General features: G+C 40.8%; 2 protein-coding genes across 10 annotated transcripts in view; both read left to right on the top strand.

Moving 5' to 3' along the window:
* The window catches only part of CCDC82 (coiled-coil domain containing 82), a 31,724-nt gene extending 18,251 nt beyond the window's left edge, over positions 1–13,473 (top strand). For 7 of the 8 annotated variants that reach the window (XM_044929788.2, XM_044929787.2, XM_025265825.3 and 4 more), the window contains 4 exons: positions 29–153; positions 3,228–3,398; positions 9,008–9,193; positions 12,990–13,473. In XM_044929788.2, the coding sequence (XP_044785723.2) occupies positions 29–153; positions 3,228–3,398; positions 9,008–9,193; positions 12,990–13,058 (551 nt within the window). In that variant the 3' untranslated portion in view covers positions 13,059–13,473. The remainder of the gene's footprint in view (positions 1–28; positions 154–3,227; positions 3,399–9,007; positions 9,194–12,989) is intronic. The other variant, XM_044929789.2, reaches the window with a different exon arrangement.
* Positions 13,474–17,482: 4,009 nt separating this feature from the next.
* The window catches only part of MAML2 (mastermind like transcriptional coactivator 2), a 404,671-nt gene continuing 400,462 nt past the window's right edge, over positions 17,483–21,691 (top strand). The window contains exon 1 of one of the 2 annotated variants that reach the window (XM_025265821.3): positions 17,483–19,345. In XM_025265821.3, the coding sequence (XP_025121606.3) occupies positions 18,827–19,345 (519 nt within the window). In that variant the 5' untranslated portion in view covers positions 17,483–18,826. The remainder of the gene's footprint in view (positions 19,346–21,691) is intronic. The other variant, XM_006050571.4, reaches the window with a different exon arrangement.

The following is a 21,691-nucleotide window of genomic DNA, read 5'->3' as shown; positions in this document are numbered from 1 at the left end:
TTGTTGTTGTGATTGTTCCCCTGAACAGATGGCACCAGGCAGAAATCGTATGCACAAGATATGTTGACTTCTCTTTATTATTTGGATAACCGCTTTGTTCAGCCTCGTCTAGAGAATTTAGTCTCTAGAAGTCGTTGGAAAGAGAAATACAAGGTATACAGTTTTATTTGTTTTTGAATCTCTGGTTGAGGGTGGGGTAGGATAGGAGTGACAGTCTTCTTGGAATTTCAGTAACCAGTCACACTTCTTTAATTAATCTTCTAAATTATTAGCATTTTTCTTTGTTAGATAATCAGCTTGTTTCTTGTCTCTTCTAAGGCTATAATTGTTTTAATCATTCCCACTTGTTATATCTATCCAATAATTAAGTAGTTATAAATGATAATTTTAAAACATCTCTAGGGCTTAACCCATCTGGTAAAATGAGGAAATTGTCTCACAGGATGTTAACTGTTGCAGTAAAAAAGAGCTCCATTGTTAAAGAAGGTTGAGAAACAGTAGGTTTAACTTAACTGCTAGAGGGCTATTCAAGAAGCATTATGTGTGAATTTATATTGTAAATCGTCAAGAACACAATATAGAATATAATACTTTCCAAATTTGTGTTATACTATGAGGCTTCTTTTCATAAAATACCTATTATTACCTTCTAGGATATTGGTTCCCATAATAGAGAAGCCCTGACCTACGTGGTCTTTGACCTCCTTCTCCACCTTAAGATTTTGTAATTCTACCAATTTGGGAGAAGATTCTTTTTAATTTATAAGATCTAATTGATTCCATGTTATCCCCCTAGATTTCTATTTTATGATCGCTAATAGTAGAGGATGTCCTGTATGATGTACAAGATTTTTTTTCCTCCCTACTTCTAACTTTTTATCTTTTAATAATTAGCAAGAAGAAAAAGGCAAGATAGTAGAAGTTCAAATTCCATATAGTCAGTCTTTCTAGCACCTAAATCATTAGCTACTCTACCTCGTTTTGTGTCAGGAGATTTGGCTTCATCCAATGCCTGCTGCTGCTATGCATTGGAGAAGGAAATGGCAACCCATACCAGTGTTCTTGCCTGGAGAATCCCAGGGATGGGGGAGCCTGGTGGGCTGCCGTCTGTGGGGTTGCACAGAGTCGGACACGACTGAAGTGACTTAGCAGCAGCAGCAGCAATGCCTGTTCAGCCTTGTATTACTTGAAGATAAATTAGCTACAGATGGTTTAGGTTTAAGGAACAGTTATGGGATTACAAAAGAAAAAAAAGAGAAGACTTCAGTTTGGAGGATAGATTGAGTTTAGGGGGCTTCCCTGGTAGCTTAGCTGGTAAAGAATCTGCTTGCAATGTGGGAGACCTGGGTTCGATCCCTGGGTTGGGAAGATCCCCTGGAGAAGGGAAATGCTACCCACTCCAGTATTCTGACCTAGAGAATTCCATGGACTGGATAGTCCATGGGATCACAAAGAGTTGGACATGACTAAAGAACTTTCAGTCTCTTGAGTTTATATATTTCTTTTTGACTTTGAGTGATTTTAACTTCCATGAATTCCAGTTTCTTCCTCAGATAGAGAAAATACTTACCCACTTTAAAGGGAAATATTTACTAATTTTTAAGGTAAAGTACATGGCACAGCTCTTAAGATATGGTATAATATATATCATTGTCTTTAATAGAAATAAAAGTAGCATATTGATCATTTAATTTTGCCAGGTAATTTATATGCAAAGTAAAATATTTTATCTGATCTTCAGAGTAACCCCCAAAGAAAGGTACTACTAGTTCCTCTATTTTAGAAATGAGAAAATTGTAACCCAGAAAAACTTAATAACATAAGGTTACACAGCTAGTTATCGGTCAGGCCAATGTTTGAACCAAGCACAAACCTTAGGTTTAGGGTTTCTCAGACTTCAAAGCCCATCAATTCTGCTGTAATATGTTTTGCATACTATGATAGGTTATGCAGAATTTGGATAACCCAATGTTGAAATGATAACTGTAAGTTACAAGATAATATTAGCTTAAAAATTTAGACACATAGATAATTAATTCAGTACAATCTTGTTCAAAATAGGTTATGCTGCAAGAAATAAATAATGTGACAAAGTAAACCAACAATGAAAACCTCAACAGCTTAACTAAACAAAATTTTATTTTTCACTTGTATGTTCACTGTGAGTCAATAGGGGTGCTCTATTAATTGTAGTCACTCAGGGAGCCAAGCTGATAGAACTTGCATCTCAGTATGTGCTATGAATTCCAGAGAAGCAGGAAGGGAAGATGGTTAGTCACCTATTTACTCTGAATGTCAGCCTATAGTGACACATGTCATGAAGTACCATGAAATAAGAGAAACAATAAAAAGTACAAGGCAATGTTGCTGTGAATTATAAATGTAAAAAGGAAACTCTGCTGGATACTTAATTACTGTCAGGCTGATAGAGAATGCAGATTAGTGACCCTGTTAATATGCTCATTGTGTGCAGCTCAAATATTGTGGTAAGCTAATCCACACTACTAATTAGAATAGGAGTGTCTAGCACAGGCCTAGAGCCTAAGCAAAACTGCTCAAGCACAAGTAATTTCACAGCTTAATAAAGCTTATTTATGAATGCCAAATATTTTCTCTGTTTATTCATTGCTAACTCAGCTATTAGACTGGCCATAGCAATACTGGCAACCTAGCAATTCTGGTTCAAACTTGTTTGTTTTCATAGTACTTTAGTAAGCAACTACAGGAGAATTAAATTATTTCTGGGATATTTTGTGGAAAATATAATTCATGCAATGGAGACTCAATGTGATCTTTTTTTTTTCTTGATTTTTATTAACCTAAATGAATTGATCTTTTAATTATATTATCCTGAATTTTTTTTCTGCTCATTCTTTCCTATTTTAACTAATTACAACATCAAGAGATAAGAGAGATAAGAAGTAAATAAAAACCTTAGTAGTAACTTACAAGTTTGAGAGAAATGAAGCTAGTTTCTTTATTCATCTGGTTTCTTTTCTTTTAACAGCCTAAATTATAATTCATTTTTAAAATTTAAATATATCTTGTCAAACACCTACTGTGTGCTCAATACTAAACTGAGACATACCAGTGTGTTTTGCTCTTACATCTTATTATATTATTATGATTCCTATTCTTAATTTTAATTTGGTTGGGCTCTTATATTTGATTTTGTTGTTGTCTTTCTTATCCTTTAAACTTTCATTACATTTTGAAATTATTTTCAGGAGCGAATAGAAAATTATTCTAGTGTAGATATCCAATTGAAGAATTCTGAGAACTGTTTGTGCCAGGCTTGTGGGTTGTATCGCCACTGTGAATACTCAGTGCATTTATCAGGAAAGCTGTATGACACCAGGACCATGGAAACAGATGACTTCATGTCACACGATAAACAGGTATTTTTTTCCCCCTCTCATTTTAGTTCTTAAAAATCAGAAATTTTCACTAAATAAGCCTGTACAGTTAACCCTAACTTCTTTTCACAAATGGAGAAAGCACCAGGAGAAGAAAAAAGAGCACGGGGAAAGAGTGTGCCATTTTTTAATGTAAAAATGTGTGTTATACATCAGATTCACTCCAAATTCAGTCAGGTGCTAAAATCAGTTCATATTGTCTAAGTGTACATCACCCAAACTAGGAGAGGGTGAGGGGCGTGAGCAAGAGGGGATAAGGATGAAAAGGGAGGTAACTGAGCCAGAGGAAGAAGAAATCCCTTTTGAGTCCCAAGGAGAATTTGACCCCAGTGGAAATTTTAGGCCAGATCACCTACCAAATTGACAATCTACAAACAAATAATTAAAGATGGCAACCCACTCCAGTACTCTTGCCTGGAAAATCCCATGGATGGAGGAGCGTTGTAGGCTACAGTCCATGGGATTGCAAAGAGTCGGACACGACTGAGTGACTTCACTTCACTATAGATGGTAAAGGGTCTGCCTGCAGTGTGGGAGACCAGGGTTTGATCCCTGGGTTGGGCAATCCCCTGGAGGAGGGCATGTCAACTCACTCCAGTATTCTTGCCTGGAGAATCCCATAGACAGAGGAGCCTGGAGGGCTACAGTCCATAGGGCCACACAGAGTCAGACACAAATGAGTGACTAACACTTTCAAATTCACCCCAGTAATGAGGTTTGAAGGAAAACTGTGCTTCAACTTAGACTACATCAGCAGTGTTTCAGAGCCTAGAACCATCACTGTATATTTAAGGTACTATTAATTTTGAATGAATAGACAAAACAGAAGAAAATATTTTAAATATATGAAGTATTTGATAGACAAGAGCAGAACAGTGCAGTGTGAAGACAGGAAAAAAAAGATGCAGATGCAGACTACTTCTATTTATTTTTTTACTCTTTGTAAAATGATTACACTTACAAGTACAAAAAATATTAAAATTGAGAGCTTCCTCTAGACTTCCCTCTGTAGATTCCTCATCCACTGATACAGAGGACCAACTGTATATTTATTTTTAAAAACTCCATGTCTACATGGGTCCATGCAGTTCAAACCTATGTTGTTCATGGTTTAACTATACTATTTTTACACCTGTGGTTGGTTTAATCTGCAGATAGAGAAACCCAAATGTAAAACTCTGGCATCTGTAGATTTTGCTATCAGGGAGGGTCCTGGAACCAACCCCTGAGGATAGTGAGGAGTGGCTATAGTTTTAGCTACAACAGTCTTGGATAGAGTACTGAGATCAGAGCTCTGGACCACCAGCTTGTGGTGATATCTGAGGGCATTAGAGGAGAAGGAAATCACCTGGAAGAAAGAGACTTGAGATCTGAAAGGCAGTTAGGAGGACTAACAAGTTTTTCAGTTTTGCCCAGAGTCTGTCCAGACTCCTCAAGACACTTAAGATCCAGTGAGAAGAGGCATTAAGTTTCAGGCAGATGGCCATGTGTAATAAAAAAGGTGAAAAGTGAAAGTGTTAGTCATTCAACTGACTCCGACTCTTTGCGACCCCGTGGACTGGATGGCTTCTCTGTCCATGGAATCCTCCAGGCAAGAATACTGGAGTGGGTTAGCCATTCCCTTCTTCAGAGGATCTTCCCAACCCATGGATTGAACCCAGTTCTCCTGCACTCAGGCAGATTCTTACCATCTGAGCCACCAAAGGAAGCCTAACCACGTGTAATGCATCCATGCAAAGAACAGGCTGAGAGGGAATAGAATCCCTTAACTCAGCTTGTTGCACTTAATGTTTTTAGCTGTGCTTTGTTAGTCGTGTCTGACTCTTTGTGACCCCGTGGACTGTAGCCCGCCAGGCACCTCTGTCCATGGGATTCTCCAGGCAAGAATGCTGGAGTGGGTTTCCATGCCCTCCTCCAGGGGATCTTCCCAACCCAGAGATTGAACCCAGGTCTCCTGCATTGTGGGCAGATTCTTTACGTCTGTGCCACCAGGGAAGCCCAGTGTTCTTAGAGACCTGGAAATAGACAATAGACTTCTTACCATCCCTCATTCCTTGAAGATCTTTTCTCTTTCTTCTCCATACTTTAATTTCCTTAAGTAACTGGTTGCTTCTCTGTATATGAGGGCCTAAAGGAATACCTCAAAAAGCTACCCACAGTGTTAAAAACATGTTTAAAATGTGCATAATGCATGTTTCATTGTATTTCCTTGCTTTAGTTTGTTAAACAGTGTTGATTTACATTTCTACATGTTATGTCTAATAAATTACAGATCAGATTATTTCTGTTGCTTTGCAGTCACCATCTTCTGCTTTAGGAAAATTTGATGACAATTTTTAGCTTTGTTTCTGATTAATCTTTGGCTATGTCAGGCCCCTAGTTCACACTGATAACTGAGACGACTCAGTTATCTTCAGATTTATCAGTTCATAGAACTATACTAACCCTACACAGTGGATTAAGGATCATTTCTATATCACTTAACTTATCTGCTTTGAGATAATCATCACAGAACTTACCATTTCTCTTTTTCTCTGGCAATTTTTTAAAATATTGTCTATCTTGTTAGAATAGCGTCTCTATTTTTTTTTTTTCTTTTTCTTTTGGCTAAACTGTGTGGCTTGTGGGATCTTAGTTCCCCAACCAGAGACTGAACTTGGGCCCTTAGCAGTGAAAGCACTGAGTCCTAACCACAGAGCCCCCAGATAACTTCCCCCAAGTAGTGTCCTTAATGTTTAGAAATGCAATTAGTTAATTAAAAGTACTGTCTAAATACATTTCTGGACATTTAAGGACACTATTCTAGCAGTATAGATTTGATTTACTTGTTTTTAGAACTTCATGTAAATAGAATGCTACAGTATAAGCTGTGTTGTATAAACATTAATTCATAAGGTATAGTTGGCTGTAACAATACACTAAAACAGGGAAGGGGTGAAAGGAGAGGTCCACTTGCAGTGTATGCAACAACTATGTACATTTACTGTGTATATTTACTGCTTTTTATGAAGCCTTAATAACAATGATTTAGGCTCTTCCATATAAAATGTGCTCACATTTGGGGGAAAAAAATAGTATGAGAATATTCTAAAGGTAATTTTGGGTTTATTGACCTCCAGTGTCACTAAACTAAGTGTAAGGTAGACACCAAGAGGGTAGGAATTAGAAATGAAAAGGATTCTCAGTAGATAGTTTTGTTTCATACTGGAAAAAGAAATTAAAATAGAAAATCTTAAACACTTCTCCTTTCCTTTTGTTCCAACTCAAAATCTTTATACAAATTCTTGTTTTGTGGAAATACAGAATACAATGTAATAAAAACAAAAAATTGTGTTATTCTTCTACCATATCTTATCTAGACCAGCCATAAGAGAGTTCTCCTGCATCATCTACTTGAATGGTAGAAAAGAACTTCCCCATAGAGTTCACTGCAACTGTTGTATTATCTTTTTATTTAAAGTGGGAGGTATTGGCAACTGAACTGTAATTTATATGACTGGTTTGATGATAATGTTTCAATGGGAACAATGCTTACAGTAAGCAAGCCATGAACAGTAATACCTGATTGTTTCTGATGATCTGAAAAACAGATTTTCCCAAATCATAAACAGAAATATGGATGTGCTTTTCATCAGCATTTTGAAATTTTAAAAAACGTTAGAAAATATCCCAAATGCCATCTTTACAAGACGATGCATCAAAGCTGTTACTGACCATCATATTTAACTTTTATTCATTTTTGCCAATATACTTTTGTATTGTTTATTTAACTCATCACCTGTGTGATCCCTACAGTGTGACTTCAGAAAAACAGCACAGTTCTTTGCCAGATAGAGTACAAGTTGCATAGGTCAATAACGTAACTATATCACTCTTACTGAATTCACGAAAGCATAACCCATCATGTATGTAGACACAAAGACAAATAACATAAATTAGGAGGAACTTTGTCTATTTCCTGAGGTTACTCCATGAGAATAAGATTGGTCATGTTATAAAATTTGAAGTCCTTTCTGATGCATTTTCTACAGTGAGTGAAATAATGTGGGTACAGTTACATTTAATGAGGTCAATGCAGTGACACTGTTTTCCAATTTTAGCTGTAGGTGTGTATAACAAAGCACACATTTAAAACACTCTAAAAGAGAAGGGATGGTTGAGTTCACAAGAAGAGTATTCTTAATCATAAGATCCTAGAAGTCCACATAAACATAGAAATAAAAATCTTTACAGTTTGCTAATAATAAAATATTAATGTTTATAATTACATCAGACTCATTAATTAAGGGGCTTCCCTGGTGGCTCACCTGGTAAAGAATCCACCTCCAATGCAGGAGACCCCAGTTTGATTCCTTGGTTGGAAAGATCCCCTGGAGAAGGGGTAGGCTACCCACTCCAGTATTCTTGGGCTTCGCTGGTGGTTCAGACAGTAAAGAATCTGCCTGTAATGTGGGAGACCTGAGTTCGATCCCTTTGTTGGGGAGATCCCCTCGAGGAGGACATGGCAACCCACTCCAGTATTAGGGCTTTGCAGGTGGCACTAGTGGTAAAGAACCCACCTGCCAGTGCAGGAGAGGTAGGAGATGCAGGTTCAATCCCTGGGTAGGCAAGATCCCTGGAGAAGGCAATGGCAGCCCACTCCAGTATTCTTAATCCCATGGACAGGAGCCTGGAGGGTTACAGTCCATGGGGTCACAAAAGGTCAGAAACAAGTGACTTAGCACACATTAATTAAGATAAAAAATATAACTAAACACAGTTATTTTTTACTTTGCAGAATATTTTGGAAAAAAAAATATTTGGTTAAAAGTGCTCTATTTTTAATATTGGTATGAGAGCCTGTTTGAGTTTACATGTTTGTAACAGGAGTTCCCAACCTCCAGAACCTAATGCCTGATAATCTGAGGTGGAGCTGATGTAATAATGATAGAAATAAAGTTCTATCCCAAAATCGTTCCCCTGTCCAGGTCTGGGGGGCGGAAATGTTTTTCATGAACCTGGTTTCCAGTGCCATAAATGTTAGGGGTTGCTGGTTTATAAGATAGAAAATGATCATAATTCAGGCATTTTTACCTCAGTAACTGTATGTATAGTAGCTTGCATGCTTTTCTTGCTTTGGGGTATGGCTGTCCTTTTGCCTTACAAGCCATCTTTATCCTCTTTCCCAAACTTGACTAACTGTTTTCTAAAGACTTAGTTCACACATCACCTAATTTAGAACTGTTCTTTTTTCTGGATTGTGTTAATTGTCCCTTCTTGGTACCTTGATTGCCTCTTGTGCATTGCATTTGGCACGTTGTTTTATAATCACTTGTTTTTTTCTCCCAGCAGTGTAAATTCCCCTGATATAGGAGGCACATATTTTATTTCTGTATCTCCAGTGCTTAACTCAGTACTTGAAACATAGCAGTTGCTCGGTTTTTTGTTAACTTGGTTGTATAAATAAAAGAAGGTAAAGGAATTATTGTATAAAAATTTTGAAAAATAATGCATGGATTCTATTTTAAAGAAAATCTGAAAACCAGAAAGGCTGTACTTTCACTACTATATATTCATTTCATATACCAGATGATGTTTATTTCTTGATTTAGGTGTTTACTGTTGGCAGAATTTGTGCTGAGCGAACCAGAATTTACCATAAACTGAAACATTTTAAATTCGAGCTGTACCAAGAGTGTTGCTCCATTGCAAAGACAGAAGAGGTTGAGGATGAAGAGGTTAAAGAAACAGTGGAAAGAATTTTCCATCAGTCAGAAAACAGTGGCTGGATTAAGGAGGTAAGGTGAATAAAGAAGAACAATTTCATTCAGTAGGTTCTGCAGCCTACTACTGATCAGCAAAAGGATATGAATTATGAGAATAGAAGACAGTGACTTTTAAAAGAGAACCTCTCCTTCTCTCCCTGTCTTTGTATTTTCTCTTCTTCCACCCATTCCTTTCATGCTCATCGTTGTCGTACCCTGAAGAAGTGCCCTGATGTTCTCAGTGTTCACTTAGCTCATCAGATACATTTTAATCAGCAGTAATACAGTCCTTTAATGAAGGACCTCTGTCCTTTCACTTTTATGTATGTGTGGTTTTCCTTACATATATATTAAGTCCCCTTATTTTCTTCGACAAAGTTTAGGACTCACTTCTGCTTGTCTGCTTCCTATCTTTAGAACAGTTCTTGAGACCTGAGAGTGAAGAAAGCCCTGGTGCCAATCTGAGGAAAGGACCTTGGCTGCCAGTTCTAATACACCCACATCCTCTTCCTGAGGACATGGGACTGAGCAGTGAGCACTGTAACTGAAGATGAAGGGGAAGGCAGAGGTTTCAGGCCACGGCACTGATTTTGATTCCCCCATATCCTGTTGATCACTAAATTTGATATTAAGGATAAAGTGGGGATTTTGAAGAGTGCACTGGATTCCCGAAGATCTGCTGGCAGCTCGTAAGCTCTGGTCTGCTCACAGAGCTTTTAGAATTGTTATGGTACATGGAAAGAATGCAAGGATGCTAACATTGCAGTCTTCTAAAGCAAGTCCAGCTACATGCCTGTGTAAGAGAGAACAGATAGGAGATTTTCAGGTATCAACTCAGACAGGAGTTGATACTCAGATCAACCGTATATTTAATCTTAAAAAAAAAAAAAAGCCTGGGTTATTTATATCATACGGAAATTTGTAAAACAGGAAAATAAAAAGAGAGCTTAGAGAATAAACGTATGAGCCAAGGGAAAGAACACGAGAACAGACAAAACAGAACTTCTTAGGACATGGCATGTCCCACAGGGGTGTCCTGAGCTGGAGGAGGACATCAAGGTCGGATTCCCTTTTGACAGTTACCCACCCACCACAAACCACCAGCCGGGGGTCTCCTTGCCTGCTCGCCACATCTTGACCCTTCAGTCGTCTAGTTTCATTTTACTCTCTTCAGCTTTGTTTCTTTTACTTTGCTTCCACTTCTCTCACTCACTCACAGTTCTTTCCTCCCTATCCTTCTCTGTGCTTTTTCTTTTGCCATGGGGAAGAGCCATCACTTATCCAGTAAGTCCCAACTTTGTTTTCCTCAGTGACATGAAATTCTTAAGTGCTTTTATTGATGCATCAAAGTGTTACCAACCCTCTAGTGGAGTTGAAAGACCTTTTGGGATACCAATTAAAAGAATTATGTACTAGGCTTAGCAAAATTACTGTTGTATTGTACATACTATATAATAATTTTATATATGGGAAAGAACATTAAACTTCTTACAGAAAGAAGTAAAAGCATTTCCAAATCATGTACCTTAGAGAAAGCTTAACAAAGTTTGTGACAACAGAAGGGACCTGCAAGAAGAAAAAGATTCTTAAGAAAGCCAAGCGTCACACTATGCTTAAAAAAATAACACAGCATTGGGCATTGAAAGTATTTCAGGATGGTGCATATTTAGGACAACATGCATATTTTTTCACATAAAATACCAAACAACTTCATTCTCTTTTTGAAAGCCCTCCTACTTTAAAAATATTTGTCAATAGATATTCTCAAAATATTTCCTAGAAACCAAAGAAGTTTATTAGCCAGTGTAAACCCATAGGCAACTTTCTGTGCTATGATTAAAGTGCAGAATTTATCAGGTGCCCTGACATTTCTCCACATCACTCCGCCTCCCCATCAAAGTGTGTTTGCCTTCGAGTAGCAGCACTGCCTGTGTTCCTGTGATGCATGCCTTCTTCTTGGCCACAGCGACCCTAAATCTTTAGAACCTGGGCTCTGTGCTCCTTGAGTGGCCCGTACATGGCACTTTCTGCTCTTAGCTTTCAGTTATCATGTGAGCCTCTTCTCTCCCCCAGCTTGTGTTTCACACCTTGCTTTTTCCCTTACCTGCCTCTTCTTCCTCCAAGCATTTTTCTTCCATTATCTTGGGATCTCTCAGAATTTCTTCCCAAAGACCTGCCAACTAGACTGACTTCATTCTTCTTATTCTTCCTCCTAACAGTTTAACTAGGAGATCTGATTTTAACCTAACGATATTAAAAGGATAGGAGCAACTCAAGTGTAAGAAAAGAAGGAATGATAAGAAAATTATGATAAAATATATAATAACTGTAATAGTAAAACATGCCTCATTCTAAATTAGAAGTGAAGAACAGAATGTCATATGCCACTGGCAAATGCTGACAAACGATTTTTCTTTGAGGGTACCTTTGATGGTGGGATTTCCAGGGAAGTGGAAGACAGGATTGTTGGTATGGGGTAGTGAACACAGAAGACCAGGAAGTGAAAAAAGTATGTCAATAGGGACATCAGGTTTCAGTCCCTATCACCATAAACGTCAGAGCTGTCAACACCGTCTCTCGTTTTATTGGAAGCAGAAGCAGAGCTCATAAGGAGAGCTAAGAAACCGTTAGGTCAGTTCATCTCCCCAGCGGAAGGAAGCACTTAAACTCTGTCAACCTTGAAATCTCCAAACCGTCCCAGCTCCTCTCTCCTCTTGTCCGGCCCTGGTCTTTACTCTCCCATCTTCATTGCTGTCACTCAGATTTAGGCCTTCATTACCTAAATTATTACAGTAGACTCATAACTAGCTGCCAAACCAGTCTAGACTGGATGTTTTACCTTAAAAAAATATATATATATACATATATGTGTGTGTGTGTGTATATATATATATACACACACACACACACATCTCAGATTGTGTCAGTTTCCTGCCCTAACACTTTCATGGGGTCACAAAGAGTCGGACACAACTGAGCGACTGAACTGAACACCTTTGTCAGCTTTCCATTGCCTGTCACATTATTGCTAAACTCTGTAACCTAATCTTTCATACTTTTTATTCTCTGACCACCTCTTTGGTTCAGTCTTCTCTCTCAGATCCCCTGGAAAACCTCAGACTGCAGTCAAACCCTGTACTTTTTGTCTTGTCACTGTTTTGTGGATTTCTGTCTCCTAGATAAAACTCTCCACCAGATCGTTGCCTACCAAGTCTTTTTCCCTAGGACAGCTCAAATGCCACTCTTCCTGGTCACCTCAGCTAACCATAACCTTTCTTCCGAACCCTCATAGCAGTGTCCATATTCTTTATGCCCCTTGTTATTGGTTGTCATTGGTGAACTCTGTTCTTAGAGGCAGGGAAAGCAATGGAAAGGGCATGGCAACCCACTCCAGCATTCTTCCCTGGAGAATCCCATGGATGGAGGAGCCTGGCGGACTACAGTCCATAGGGCCGCAAAGAGTCAGACATGTCTGAAGCAACTTAGCATGTGTGCGGATTAGCAAAGTATTTGGTATATGTTACGTGTTTAACAAATTTTTGTTGAATAAGTTATTGAAGTTGTTACACTTCTACTATAAATATGATAATAGAAAACTTATAATTTACCAGTTATGAAGTTAATAATAATGTTCATTTTGATCTCTTGCCAATGCTTTCTATGAATTAGAAATGCTTATTTGAAATTGAGTCCCTGTTTATAATTAAAAGATATTTGTTCATGATTGCCATGAGATAGACTTGTTCCTATTTGTGTCTGTCGATTGAAGAGGCCTAGTTTATCTTCACTGCTTTGAGGAAAATAACTAGCTTTTTTATTGTATACACAGAAATATGATCAACTTCAAGAATATCTCAATTTGGCGGATTACTTTAAAGAGGAGAAGTTTGAATTTTAACACATTTCCTTCAGAGAAGATTTTGTAAATTCCTGTAAATGTGAAGATCACAAGTCTTGTTTCTCTGTATCATGTGACCTATTTATATATTTTATGTATAGCTTCATGGCAAAATATCTTGTGTGAAACATGTTCATCTTAATTTCCATGAAACAATACTCTGCAGTCTAATAAAACTTTTATCTACTGTACATAGAAAACACAAGCCTAACTTTAAGTGTATTTGAAAGTTATATAACAATGCCTTTATATCAGATGAATATCAAGTGAATGAGCTGTTCATGTCCTGTCAGTTTATTAGAAAACCATGTATTTTAAAAATCTATTTAGATTAACATCTATGTGTATTTATTGCTGAATTCCTGCCCAGATCTGCTTATTATCCTTTTGTAATATTAAATGATCTTCACTAACATTTTTTACTGCCATCATTATCTAAATCAGTGGGCCATGGAAGAAGCCTCAGTTATGTTCAACTAAATTCTCTGGCATCACAATCAGACTATAGCTTACCCATTCCAAGTAGAGGAATGGTTTTTCTCCCTTCTCCAAAGTAGCCCTTACAAATATATTTCAGGCCTGCAAAGTCTTCCAATCCTTCACATTCAGGAATAATTTCATGATATGTGTTTGCATAGGTCATAATGTTCTTTCTTTTTCCTGTCCAATTTTGTCTACAGGTAAATGAGTAAGATGTATTTTATTTATTTTTATCCATTACTCTTCCCCTATAAGTATTAGGATCAGAAGATCTCAGAGAGACAAATTCTGCCAAAAATTGTTTAAAGTCACATTTTGGCATCTGCACTGCTTCTAAATTGCACTTCTAAATTTTCCCTTAATATAATAAAGTAAAATGGTTTCAGAGTGAACAAATGGACCCTGGGTATTCTGTATCTTTAATTCTTAAAAATGCTGTTCTAGTAGGGTCTAGTTCCTTGTGAATTTCAGATCCTTGTTTCTTCAAGTGTCAAGTTGAACCTCACTTCATCTATTATGTAGTTCATGGAATGGTCTTCATTATATACATTAAAAGTTTCATTTTATTAAGTCCTTACATAGAGATTTAATATTTTCTACAATTAATTTTCCAATATTATCCCTATTATGATTGTAAACAAAACAGGTAGAACTTACAAAGTTGTGAGAATGCTGATGCTGACTTTTCATGTGAAGAGTGCATACCTTTTTAAAAAGTATGAAATGGAAATTTTTAATCATGCATCTCTATTCTTATTTGTCTGTTATATGGAAATAATCATTAGCTATATGAAGTTGCAGTTGAAAGTTGAAGATATGGTGTCCAAAAAGATATAGGGCAGAGTATAGGAAAAGTGATGGCCAATTGGGAAGGGTGAAGATCATGAATGATTTGTCAAAAAAGAAGTCCAAGGAAAACAAAAGAATGATCTCTAAAGTATCTGTGAAGACTCTGGGAGCATCATTTCTTGTATGTGACACTACAGACAAGTTTGAACCAACTGAAGAGTGAACGTACCAACTGAAAGTTAAAAATATTTTATCTATTCTTATAAATAGCATTCACTTAATTTATAAAAATGAAAGCACTAATGACTTTAAGGACTTTTAATGGCAGCTGACTCAGTTCCTAGGTCATGCCTCTTGTTGACTTGAAACATTTTTCTTGTTAGAACAGTATTCTGACTGTTGCTCAGGAAATGCTGATAAGTAGTTTTGCTGATGTCTGAGGTCACTGCAACCAAGCAAGCTTCTTCAGTAGGTGTTTGGAGAGTACAAGAGACTTTTGTACATGATTACACCAAAAGAAGTGCAAAGAGACAGGCTGTCAGGAAATGAAAATTAGCATGGATCAGGGGGCCAAAAGCAAGTAGTCGAGAAGAAAACAGAATGTTGAAAAATTAGAATTAACTCTAGTAGGTATTATGACATACTGTATTATTTTATCATCATCATCATTGATAATATCACTGATTCTATATAACAAAAAATGGTTTGTAAGCTTACAAGTCTCACATACCTATGAAGTTTTGAGATCTTGAAATTTATCACTATAGCATTAAATGCTTTATGTTAGGTAGCTATGAACAGTAAAGATGATGAGGAAGACAGATGGACAAACAAAAAGGAACTAATGCTTTAAAAAAAAATTCATAGGGCCCTCACAGAAGCTTTAGAGATATAACAGGGAACAGTTCCATAAAAGGGGAAGACAAGGAAAAAAATGTTTATTTTATTGGCAGCTGGATATAATTGAGCATATTTTCTCACTTGTCTGCTCTCATACTCAAATGAGTAGTTCTATTCACTACTCATTTCTTGGAGGTATTATAGGACTTGCTTAGACTCCAGCATGTTGATTGAGGTGTAATTGCAGCCCTTGAGCTATTCTGGGTATAGTCTGGTTTCCCTGTAACTCTTTTCACCCTTGATACTGAAGCAGCAAGTCCAGTGGTTAAGAAAGGATAGGTTTGAAATCAGGCTTGAGTTCGAGTCCTGATCTGTTACTTCCTAGTTAGTTTAAATAGTTTATTTTCAATAAGCCTCAGTTTCCTCATTTATAAAGGGTTAATTCCTCTCCCTCAGGATTGTTGGTGGATTGGAGGGAGATATGCAAAGTACTGTGCCTGAAACAGTGACTAAATAAATAGTAATGATGTGAATGGAAATGAGGAGGTGGATGATAATGATGTCAGCTTGAATTTAAATGGCTGTAAAGGGCAAATGTGTACAAAAGACTGTAAAGGAGTGTCCTACATCACTAGAATATAGTAGGAAAATTTATTAAATTGTTGCTGGACAAGTTTTTAAGGTGTGTCCTTGTCTAGCTTAGAAATAAAAGTTTATATCATTGAGTAATAGCAGCTTTGACCAAAAACTCTGTTATTTATCAAAATCCATGCTACTGCAGAACTGTAGCGTGAACAGTGTTTACATTTATTAAAGTTTTTCTCTTTTATCAAGTATGATTGCTGAATATAAAGTGCTGATAGTAACAGAAGATAATGTCTAATGAATACACCTTTTTAAAAACCAAGTCTAAAATGATCAGAACTCCTTCACTTTTTAATGACACTTGATGAGAGAGTTCTCCTTTCAGATTTGCATACCTAAAAAAGATATTTCTGCCTTTCTCCATGAGTGATGAGGAACTTAGCCTTGGAAGGGACAGACAGCAGTATGTTCCAATGAAAAGTTAAAAGTTACATTCCATCAGAATGCACTTGTCCCAAATTCCAAAATAACATTCTAGAATTCGTGAAAATAAAATGAACTAATGTAGGCCAGCCTATTGAGAACTAAACTGTAGATAAATCCAGTCTTAAAATGTTTGCACTGATCTTACTCATTTCTGTCCACAGCTCAGTTTGAAGCAGGACCTTGTAACTGAGATGCCAGAGGTGGTTTAAATTAAAGCCCCATTGCTTGACACCTCAAATCCAAATGACTTCCAAATGAGCATAACAGACTATATGGTCCTGACTAGAACAATATTGTGCTCACTTTAGTTTATCCTCCATAATTGGTAATCGGCAGAATCCAACATGCATTTTGAGAGCTTAAAGGTAGGATTATCTGAAGATGAGACAACAATGTGTGTCAGAGATCTATTTGTTTTGTGTTAGTGAACTTGAAACTGGACTTCTGCATGATTGTCCTCGTTGTATATGTGAACAGACTACCGTGAAGGCCCCAGATCTTGCATTAGGTTTGTCATAGGGAATCTTGTATTTTCAGAAAAATCTTTGTTGTTTTTTTTCTTTCTGAGAACTGTTATTTGTAATTTCATCGTGGTAGAATATTTTAGTTATTTTTACTGATTTGCTTGTGATCACCCAGATTGACTTAACCAGAGACAGACAAAACAGGCCAGCAGGTAGACAGACTTCGCCTGCCCTTGAGGACTTAACGATGTTAATTTCTTCTCTGCACCCCCTCCTCCGTTTCTCCCAATACGCACACACCCTACGCCTCCCTTTCTGACACCCAGGAACATTTCCTCCGTGTTCACCCAACTCTCGCTAGAGTGCTCAGGGGTGTCATTGACAACATACTGAAAAATGAAAGTGATATCCTCGGTGGGTGGAGAGGGGGAAGCGTAACGGAGGTCTGGCAGGGAAAATACATCCCCTGGCCGGGAATTTCTGCACCATTTCGGGCTGGTGAAGTAGTCGGGTAGAGGTTGGGGAATTTCCCCAATGTCCCGCCCTCCTGCCCGAGCCGAGCCGGAGTGCGAGCTGCGCGCGCCGACGCCGAGATGCGCAGGCTTCGGGATCCTCCACTTCTTGCCGCTGGGAGGCCCTCTGCGTTCCCCTTTCCCCGCGCCGGCCGCCTCGCTCGCCTGTGCAGTGGCACCCGCCTTCCACCAGGGAGCCTCGGGCGAGCGCTCCCCCGCCCTCCGCCCCCCACCCCCCTGCAGCTCGCTGGCTCTCTCTTTCTCCCTCTGTCTCACTCTCTCTCTTTCTCTCCCTCTCCTATCGGAGCACAATGAAAGCCTGTGTATCGCCGTGACTCCGAGCGGCGGAGCCAGTGTCAGCCCAGCGGCGAACAACAGACGGGGAAAAGAGAAAGGAAAAGACCGGCTACTTTCTTTTCCATCTCTAAAAGCGGAGCAATCCAAGAGATAGAACCACATTGCTTATTGCGAGTCCAGACCCTCAGATCCACTGGCCGGGGATGGAATGTACAAAAGTGGACAGAAAAGTGGCTGGACATGACTCGGTGCAATTTGCTGGAAGTTTGTAAGTTTGACCATCGTTTGTAAATTACTCTCGGAAGAGTTTGTCTCTCTTGATACTGTATTAGAATCGAGCCGGGGGTGAGGACTAGAAACGTAAGCGGGAAAGAAGAAGGAAAAAAAAAAAAAAAAATGTGTTGAAGGATCTCTCTCTCAGTGGCTAGTGACTTCAGACTGCTTTCATTTAAGGCTGGGAAACCTTAGAGGGAATGAGGATTTTACCGGTGATTGGATTAGCTGAAGAAAAAAGCATGGTCCAGAAGTCCAATTACTGACATTAACAATTGAAAAGCTGTCTCCCTCTTTGGGGAGAAGACCACATCCTACAGCACCCCCAAAGAGGAGAAAACACCGGAGCAAAGGGAAAGGGAGGAAAAATTAAAAGCCAAAAGACAGTCTCTGTTTGATTTTTGTACGTTTTGAACATTGACTTCAAAAAGCTTCTGAAACAGCACTTTAAAAAAAAAAAATTGAGGAAAAGTAAAGGCCGTGGGTTACAGAGACCATGGTAGATATGGGTTCCTCTGCAGAAACATCCCCATAAAAGAATCTTCGGAAACAACTAGGTGAGGGGGGGAGTCCAGCTCTCTATTAATACCTCTCACAATTCCCTTTGCTGTCTGTTCCTGTCTCTTGCTTGACAATCCCTGAATTCTTGCTCTAACCCCCAGATCGTGTGTTTACAAAGTACCTAGTGGCTCTTGTCAGCTTGGTGAGTAGGGGGGGGGGGCGTGGGGAATCCCCACTAACTCTCTCCAACTTCTCCAGAGCTGTCAAATACAATTAGAGCAAGTTGATCAGGGTTTGTTTCCAACTTATCCTCTGCCATTGGTTTCTGTTCTTCCTCCTCACCCTCTTTTTACTCACTCCCCTCCCCCATACCTTCTCCACTACGCACCCCCCCCACACCGCCCCCAGCCTCTGAAGACCTCTATTCATGTGGTCCTGAGCTCTGAGCGCACATTGTCAAAAGCAGATTTGCCTGTGCTAACCGGCTATAGCCTCCCACCACCTCACCATCCCACGGGCAGCAATCATTGTGTCCAGTAAGATGGGGGACACAGCGCCCCCGCAGGCCCCCACGGGAGGGCTAGGGGGGGCCCCCGGGGCGGGGCTCCTTGGAGGGGGCTCGGTCACCCCGAGAGTGCACAGTGCCATCGTGGAGCGCCTTCGAGCTCGCATCGCCGTCTGCCGCCAGCACCACCTGAGCTGTGAAGGACGCTACGAACGGGGTAGGGCCGAGAGCTCGGACCGGGAAAGAGAGAGTACCTTGCAGCTCCTGAGCCTCGTCCAGCACGGCCAGGGGGCCAGGAAGGCCGGCAAGCACACCAAGGCCACTGCCTCCACTGCCACCGCGACAGCCCCTCCGCCGGCGCCCGCCGCCCCTCCGACGGCCTCCCAGACGGCAGCGCCCGCGGCCCCAGCGCCCCCGCCGGACTATCATCATCACCACCAGCAGCACCTGCGGAGCAGTAGCAGCAGTGGTGGCAGTGGTGGGATCGACGGCGAGCAGCAGCAACAGCCACCGGCTTCCACCCCAGGGGACCAGAGGAACTCGGCCCTCATTGCGGTAAGACACCTGGTTTTCTCCTCATTCCGGCGGTGGTCTTGTGGCCTTCGGTCAGGGCGGACGCTGGTCTCGGCCTGATGCCGAGTGGAAGACAGTGCGGAGGGCTGCGGTGCCACCTGACCACCCCAAAGGCCGTTGGGCGTCCGGTTGGTGTTGTGTTGTTAAACCCTTCCTCCTCAAGTTCTGCGGTTGCTTGTGCATTGGTTTTCCTCCACCTGTAGAGTATTTCTTAAGGGGTAAGAAACTTGAGTTTCCCAGAGTTTTCTCTGGGGTCCGCAGACTGCAGAAAGGTTGGCTCCAAGCTGCAAGATCTGAGCCACTGAAGAAGGCCTTGCCTCAAGGAGCCTCTCACTTTGGCAGGCCAGCGCTGATTAGGCCCAACAAGCCATGCTTAGCGTGAAAGCGTTTGTTTAGCAGCCAGTCCAGCTGACCTTTAGCCAAGCCTTTTCCTTCTTGTCCCATTTCCCTTTCCTTCTTTGAAGTGGCCCCTTCTCCTTGGGTCAAGAGAACACAAGTGGTCATCCCTAACAGAGCAAGTTCCCTGAGCGCCCCCTCACTCAAAAACTTGGGGAATTCTCCCCAAGACGGGTGAGGGAATGTTTTTGAGAGGCCTGCTCCCTGGTTTCCTACAGACTCCCCCACTGTCCCCACCTAGCTTCTTTCCTCAGGCACTGCAATCAGAGAGTGCTGACTTGCAGCCTTCACTAAAGTGTGCAGGTACGAAGGGGCTGTTCCCAGTTTGTCGTCCTAGAAAGTGCCTTGTCCTCTGCCACTCCTGGCGACAGAGTACCCGACCTGAGAGTTGTGATTAGGCTTCTGGCTGGAAGTTCTTCCTCAGAGGCGCAGACACACCCCACCCCAAAGGGAGTAGCCCTTGACTCATTGGTTTCTGATGCCAGTCCTGGTCAGGTGATCGCCTGGCCTGTGCGGGCTTTCCCCCCAAAGCTGCTGGGGCCATGGCCTCTGGGTAGAAGGTGGAGCCCCGCAGCCCTGTGGCCCTGCAAGCTTCCTCCGTTTCTGAGTTCCTTGGCACTTCGGAAGTCCTGTGTCCACTCGTGGAACAGCTCCCATGTGCCCAAGCCAGCCTTAATGAAAGTCAGCAACAGGAAATGGCCATCCAAGCTGAAATGTCCTCAAAAAGCCCAAAGGAGAGGAAGGCACTGGGTCGAACTCTTTCTTGGAGGGAGCTTGAGTAGGAGCTCTGGGGAGAGAGCATCCTCTAGCCAGGCCCCTGGAAGCTTCTCTGTGGCTCCTCCGTATCCCTGGCCTGGGTCTTCGGTGGTGAAGTTTCTAGAAAGCCTGGGGGCTGAATTGGTTCTGTTCTATTCCACCACACACACACATTTTGCCTGGGATGCCTAGAACTGCAACTTCCCGGTGCCAATTCCAGATGAGAGATAACAGCTAACAGTTAAACTGCTCAATGTTTGTTGTTTTATCCTTGGATACAGTTAGCCTGTGGGGTTATTTCATGCTTCCAGGCCTAATTTCCATTCCTTTCCACCTGCTATATCCTCACCTCTCTCTGGAATTCCCTAGGACAGCAATGGGAGTTTGTTCTGTGAAAGAAAGATGCTGGGGGTGGGGGGGGAGTGGGTAAAGAATCACTCAAATGGAAAGAAGAATGAGGTTTGTATGTGTGTGTGTCACTGGCATTTGCGGCCAAAAGCATCTAAATGCCTTGATTGTCCTCAGTAAATTTATAATCTGTCTGCAAGTCTCCCAATAATACAGCCTTGTATGCTTCACAGTCTCCTGGTAAGTGTTTCTGGGGGTGATACAGGGAACTAGGCGCCCAGCCCCAGAGAAGACAGATCTCTGTCCTGGGTGCCAAGACTGGATGTGGCCTTCACATCCCAGCGGCTGCAAGGAAGGTGTCTGCTTATGGCCTTGTTCTTTCTTTCTTTTTTTTTTTTTTTTTTGCTCTCCTCCTACTTGGAAGGAAGCTGAGGCTGCCTCTTTTTCTTGGGGTTTTGGGGATGCGAAATGAAACCAACTTCAGTGATGATTGTAACTTTATGTCAACAGTGTCCGTGCTGGGAGGTGTCTGGCCTCTCCCGGCTGGAGGCTTAGTGCCCTAAGAAGCCAGAGGTAGCTGCTCTGTCTCTCTTTTTCTAAAAGGGGAATCTACTTTCTCTCTCCTCACTATCAGTCATCTCCTGAAATACCCCCTTAGAGGGGCTCCCTCTGCAAGCGCCGCGAGGATTGATGAGATGTGCTGTGCATGTAAGGAATGAAAAGACCAGTGTATTTCTGATGGTGGCTTTTCACTGCAGACCTGTGCCATGACAAGGGGTGATCCACCACCCCCCTTTTGGTTATTGGAAATTCCCTTCTGCATTTTAG

This window comes from Bubalus bubalis, chromosome 16 (genome assembly GCF_019923935.1).
Source record: "Bubalus bubalis isolate 160015118507 breed Murrah chromosome 16, NDDB_SH_1, whole genome shotgun sequence".
In the NCBI taxonomy this organism is placed as follows: Eukaryota; Metazoa; Chordata; class Mammalia; order Artiodactyla; family Bovidae; genus Bubalus; species Bubalus bubalis.
This window is presented reverse-complemented; position numbering and strand designations above follow the sequence as displayed.